At 41.2% G+C, this 6556-nt stretch overlaps 1 protein-coding gene across 1 annotated transcript; it reads left to right on the top strand.

The window, feature by feature from the left end:
- Positions 1–914: 914 nt before the first annotated feature.
- On the top strand, positions 915–5208 carry HOXC13 (homeobox C13). Its single transcript, XM_068265085.1, has 2 exons — positions 915–1643; positions 4618–5208. Exons 1-2 carry the CDS (start codon positions 977–979, stop codon positions 4872–4874), a joined length of 924 nt encoding a protein of 307 aa, XP_068121186.1. The 5' UTR covers positions 915–976; the 3' UTR covers positions 4875–5208.
- The last annotated feature ends 1348 nt before the right edge of the window (positions 5209–6556 follow it).

Here is a 6556-nt window from a genome sequence, read left to right as displayed (position 1 = left end):
TGATGCCCCTACATTCTCCTTCTTGTTCAGAGCATGTTTATTTTAACTGGCAACATAAGCAACGGAAGAATCATAGAGTTCCATAATATACACCTTTAAACATATATATATATATATATATATATATATATATATATATATATATATATATATATATATATATATATATATATATATATATATATATATAATCTGCCGCATGATTGTATTGTTTTTTATTGAAAAATATGCTTTTCCAATATGGCCAAGTGGAAATATGTACAAGACATCCAAGACACAAACACACAATATACACACACAACACAACGTACATACTTATGTCATTTGTAGAAATAATTGCCTTTGCATGGACGTCTCCCCGTGTTTGTCACTGCTGCACACATTACATGACGATACACGACGATTTGTATAGCATATTCATATATTTAATGTTCTGCAGAAAGTTTACATGCGATGCCATAGAAGTTCAGCCTTACATAACAAGTTGGTCATTTTTGTCACTTATCAATCTAAACGACTTTTCCTGCCCCACCAGCATTACTGATCACGCATCTTGCCCAGATAGGATGATAATAAATTACCCATGGAGCCCTTGCTGTTGCACATTTCTGTCTGCTGGGCGCATGTTTCTTGGTGGCCATCAGTGGGTGTCACCCTTTTTTGATGGGCTGTGGGGGTCTCTTCTCCGGGAGATCGTCCAGTCTGTCTCTCCAGCGTGCTGCTGCTGCTGGAGCCAGGCTGGGCTGGTGGGGAGGGGTCACGTGTCACTCTCAGCTCGGGTTCCATTGTTGTCTATGGGAAGCTTGGTGGGGGTCACGTGTGACAGGCAGATTTCTTAATGAAGCAGCCCGAGCCGTAGACCTGCCCCGGCTTGCGCACCGCGCATGCGCGCCCGCCCGCGAGACAATCATGTTGAAGGCGAATAGTGACTCGCTTTTGGGAAGCTGACTTTTTAAAAGCACGGCCAGACCATGCTATGACGACTTCCCTGATCCTGCATCCTCACTGGGCGGACACCTTGATGTACGTGTATGAAACAAGCCCGAATGAAAAGAATCCCAAGAAAAGCCCAGACATGGAGGGACTGAGTGGGAACTGTGCGAGCACTCACTGCAGGGATTTTATTTCTCACCCAGCGCTGGGGCGCCATTCTAGCAGCATCGGCAGCCACCAAGGACCTGTGTATACGGATATCACCTCTCCGGAGGCCAGCAGGCAGTGCCCGGGGGCACCCACCTCCTCTTCCAACGCCTCCCTGGGCTATGCCTACCCGTTCGGCAGCAGCTACTACGGCTGCAGGTTGTCCCAGTCCCACAACGTCAATTTGCACCAGAAACCGTGTTCCTACCACCCTAATGACAAATACCCCGAGCCCAGCAACCCCTTACCCAGCAGCGAGGATTTCTCATCCAGGGCCAAAGAATTTGCATTTTACCCCAGTTTTGCCAGCTCTTACCAGGCAGTGCCTGGCTACTTGGACATGTCAGTGGTGCCAGGGATCAGTAGCCACCCGGAGCCTAGGCATGATGCCCTCATCTCTATGGAGGGCTACCAGCACTGGCTGCCCAACGGATGGGACAGCCAGGTCTACTGCTCTAAGGACCAGAGCCAGTCCAGCCATCTATGGAAAGCACCTTTCCCAGGTAAAACTCCTTCCTACCACCGATATGGGGGAGACACTTTTTTTTACTGCCAACCATTGTAGCTGTTGTTGGATAGATATGCTGTCAAATCAAATCAAAACAGCTTTATTAACATAACCAAGATTCATACAGTAGGGGGGGTAATGGGGGGCATGGAAGGGGGTGGGGTAGGGGTACAATGGATAAACACTCAATGGACATTTTTTTTAGGTTTACAGTTCATGTATGCACCTCTCTCAGTCTGTGGCATGCTGAGACATAGTGTGCAGCGATTGTCACTGTGGATTCATCTTCTCCCAGTAGAATGTGGAGTTTTCTCTCTTTCTCCTAATGTGTGAAAGTCTGGAAATAGTTCCATTCATTTCTTATAGGTTCCCCTGGTTACAGTATATTTGGGCCAGTGCAGCAGGAGGCTGTCTCATTGCAGCTACAGGCAGGCTGTCTCCTGTAGCAGCACAACATATTTTAGGTATTAATAATGTCTTTGTCTGCCTAGTAGAGCCATTCTGGTGATGACAGTCAGGTTGGGTTTGCTGATCCCTGGCTATAGTGCTGTGATCTCCCGGAACATGTAGCAGCAGAGCTGGCTGCTGGAATCTCTCTCTCTCTCTCTCTTTCTCTCTCTGCAATTATATATGTAGGTGTCAACTGACACATTATTCAGTCTCATTGCAAACCGTGTCCCCTGCCTGGGAGAAATATAGCAGCAGGCAGTGAATTCTGGCTGCTCTATTGTATTTTATGGTGGATGCGAGTGGCAACAATGTGTCTGTGTTATATATGTGTTAAATAATAGAAACAGAAGAACCGTCACTTTCATTAGTTCAGATGGACACATGAATCATTCATTGATGTGAAGCTGGCTGGCTGTCGCCGGCTAGCCCCTATAGAGCCTATGCAGTGCACACATGTGCTGCCATTAGTGTGCCATATAGCGTGTGCTTTACTAACCAGGAAGTATATGGCAGTGTAGGAAGCAGCCGTGTAGTGTGCAGGAGACACCTAAACATTGCTCATCCTGCTCACTGGCAAACAGTTCCAACATCACCAGTGACCATCTACTATCTATCTATCTATCTATCTATCTATCTATCTATCTATCTATCTATCTATCTATCTATCTATCTATCTATCTATCCATCTATCTATCTATCTATCTCTTCATTTTATTGATTAATTTAGTGGCTATCGAGTGTGAGTGTGTGCAGACATTTAGTTACATTTCTGTACAGTAGATGTGTGTGCACGAAATATATAAATGGGATGAGATGTATAGATGAATTAATTCTATTTACCTATTCATATCCATTCGTTTTTCTATCTAACTAGACGTGATAGATAGATAGATGGATGGATGGATGGATGGATGGATAGATATTTGTGTCCCTATATTATACATTATTTCCCTATACTATAAATTCTACAATCTTGAGTACAATACCTCAAATGACACTAAACTGTATATTTCCTTGCAGCCATATAATGTATATTGCATGTACAATGTACATAAAAACGAGAGGGAATATATATATATATATATATATATATATATATATATATATATATATATATATATATATATATATAGTGCATCATTACTCTCTTTTTAAAAACTAAATAAACGTGTTCGAATTTGGGCAGAATGGTGGCTAGGTTAATTATCTATCTATCTATCTATCTATCTATCTATCTATCTATCTATCTATCATGTTCTGTCTAATAGCTATCGCCTGTCATAAAGGGCTGCATAGGTATTATTTTTTGTCAGTCTGTCTGTACATCTACTTTGTGTTGCATGTGTGCATTATATTGCATATTATAGTGCATTATACTGTTTATGGTATAATGTATACTGGTTATATTGTATTGCATACTGCTTATATTATATAGTATATGGGTTATATTATGTTGTATGTGTTGGAGATGTGAGAAAGCTACCATCTAATCAGACAGTCTGCCTCAGCTGTCAGGCTCTGCCATTTTATTCTGCAAATTCTACGTTTTCTATAGTTGTAATAAATGGTAGTATAGAATGTCATAGAAAAGGCTATCCTTGATTTCCCCTGTGGTGGGGAATGGATATATCATGAGACAGGGTGATGGTTATGAACGGTAGCAGCCATGCAGCCTGTGTATTCAGATATCAGGGCTCATTGTCAGCCTGTCTATAGCACATTCTCTGTCCACATCTAACAAGTGATCATGTCTGATTGGTGAAGTGTGAAACTACTAATGCCTTTTCACAAGTCCTCAGTCTGCCCCCTGCCTCTGCCTCAGCAGCCCAGATGCTACTGGTACCCTATAGTCACTGTATGGCAGAACACCTGCAGCAATGCTGTCCATGGCAACAGTCTGTCAATTGGAGTCCTTATGTTGGTCGCCATGGGGATATTTTTTCTTCCTGTGCTCCTTAAACCCCGATGCATTGAAATATGCTTGATTTGTGCATGAACTTAATATAGCTGATAAATCCAGCAGCCGTTTTACGTGTATAAGTGTTTAACTAATGTTCCCATCTAAAGATGTCAGGGTGGGATTTATTGTGAGCGCTATCAGACCGGTGAAGACCCGAGACCAGGGATGCCAGAGATGGATAATATTCTTATTATTAATAATAGTTTTTCATTTATATAGCGCCAACATCTTCAGTAGCGCTGTACATAGTACAGAACGAGCAGTGGAGGTCATAGATGTATGACAGGTTAAAAATACCGTACAATCAGGACGTGCAGCAATACAAATACAGACGAGGTTGATGAGTGGTTTGAGATATCGCCAATACTGGTGCATGTTTATATGATAAATTGCATCAGAATAGGAAACAGTAGGAGGAGGTCTCTGCCCTTGCGAGCTTACAATCTAGAGTGATGAAGGGAAGGAGGCTTTGGTGGGGAAGTCCATGTTATGCTGTGATGTCAGGCTGTGGGCTGCCGTGTAACTGTGTGCTGTTTGTCCTTCTTACTCTCTACTGCAGATGTGGTCCCCCTACAGCCTGAGGTTAGCAGCTACCGCAGGGGCAGGAAAAAGAGGGTCCCTTACACCAAAATCCAGCTGAAGGAACTAGAGAAGGAATACGCCGCCAGCAAATTCATAACCAAAGAGAAGAGACGGAGGATCTCCACGGCCACCAGCCTGTCCGAGCGCCAGGTCACAATATGGTTCCAGAACCGAAGAGTCAAAGAGAAAAAAGTCGTCACCAAATGCAAAACCTCTCACCTTCACAATACCTGACACCAGGGGGAGCCCCGGAGCCCCCGTCCCCCCAACCAATATTTATCTCATTCCCACATATAAGACATTTCTCCAAGTGAACTATGGATTATTTAATATATAGGAATGGAATGCAAAGTGACAGAAGCTACCACAGGTCCCAGCACTCACCACCATGCCCACCTCCCTCCATTCACCAGACTGTGAATCACATCCAGGAGCCTGACCTTCCTAAGGGGTCTGTCCGTCCATCCATACGTGACATATACATATATATATATATATATATTATAAATATATATAAATCTATTTAAAACAATCAGCGCTTAAATATACCTTCCCGGGACGTAGTTCTGTCACTGTGATTGGTCGCCTCCTGAAGGCATCAGACATTTGCTTGTTTCTTCCATTTTCTAGAGTCTTAATGAATTGTTCTTAATAATATAACATGTACATACGTTCTAAGGTGCATATGTAACACAAGTTTTTTCTTTTGTTGTTGTTGTTTAGTATGCTTGAATATCTTGTAAACCACACAGAAAATAACAGATCTGCGCACATATATGTTCATAAGTGGAAAAGGAAAAAAAAAGAGATTTATCACTATAAAACTACTGAGTGCTGAAGAGAGCTCTAGCGACAATGACACCTTCTCTTTGGTACTTGAAGGGTTAAAGCTTGACAGAACCTCTCTACATTCTGCTCATAAGCAAGACTTCTCGTGCATACAGATATCTTATTAATAGTATATTACATGCTGTGACCACAGATGTGTTAAAAATTGCTGATATGCCTCTGTGCAGAGAGAGGGGTACCTGAAATAAGGCCATTTTTTTTATTCCCTATTGACCTGTTTCGAAACCATCAGTGTTATTATGAGCTATTCAGAACTGACTGACACACGGTGCAGAAGTTACCTACATATATGCATTATTTGGGGAAGTATGAATTTTTGTTTCAGTCACATTGATTGGACGTTATATCCTAGAATATTTACTGTAACTAAAAGGTTCACGTTGTTCTTTTTTTTTTTTTTTTTTCCTTTCTTTTTTTTTTTGTTTTTGTTTTTGTTTTGTTTTGTTTTGTTTTCTTCTTTTATGGTATGGGATATACTCAATGCCAGTCTTAAGCACTGCTACATGTGTCCAGGAATACAGGAAATGGACAAGGTATGCTGTATAGATCTACTTTTTATTATTTTTGTCGTGTATAATGTATAATATTGTGGTGTCTGAATATTATCTGTATTGGAAGAAAAAATCATTTCTTTAAATAAATATCACCTGGCTTGAAGTATAGTATGGGCTGTGGCCTCCAGTTTATGGATATTACAGTATTTGTGGAAAAGTATTATCCCAAAATTGCTCATAGGCGTATACACGAATGTTTAGGGGAGCAATGTACACACAGCTTCTTCCTCTATGCTTTTATATTGTTCAACGTCTCACTTAAGTATAAAACACACACACACACACACACACACACACACACACACACACACACACACACACACACACACACACACACACACACACACACTAGACAGTAGAATATATATATATATATATATATATATACTATATATATACTGTGCATACACTACGCTATATATATATATATATATAGAGAGAGAGAGAGAGAGAGAGTCAATGTCATTTTAGTGCATTCATGTTAGGCAGACAAACACATATTCTGTATACATA

The sequence above is a fragment of the Hyperolius riggenbachi genome, chromosome 2 (assembly GCF_040937935.1).
Source record: "Hyperolius riggenbachi isolate aHypRig1 chromosome 2, aHypRig1.pri, whole genome shotgun sequence".
In the NCBI taxonomy this organism is placed as follows: Eukaryota; Metazoa; Chordata; class Amphibia; order Anura; family Hyperoliidae; genus Hyperolius; species Hyperolius riggenbachi.
Note: the sequence above shows the minus strand (reverse complement) of the source record. Positions and strands in the feature narration are given on the sequence as shown.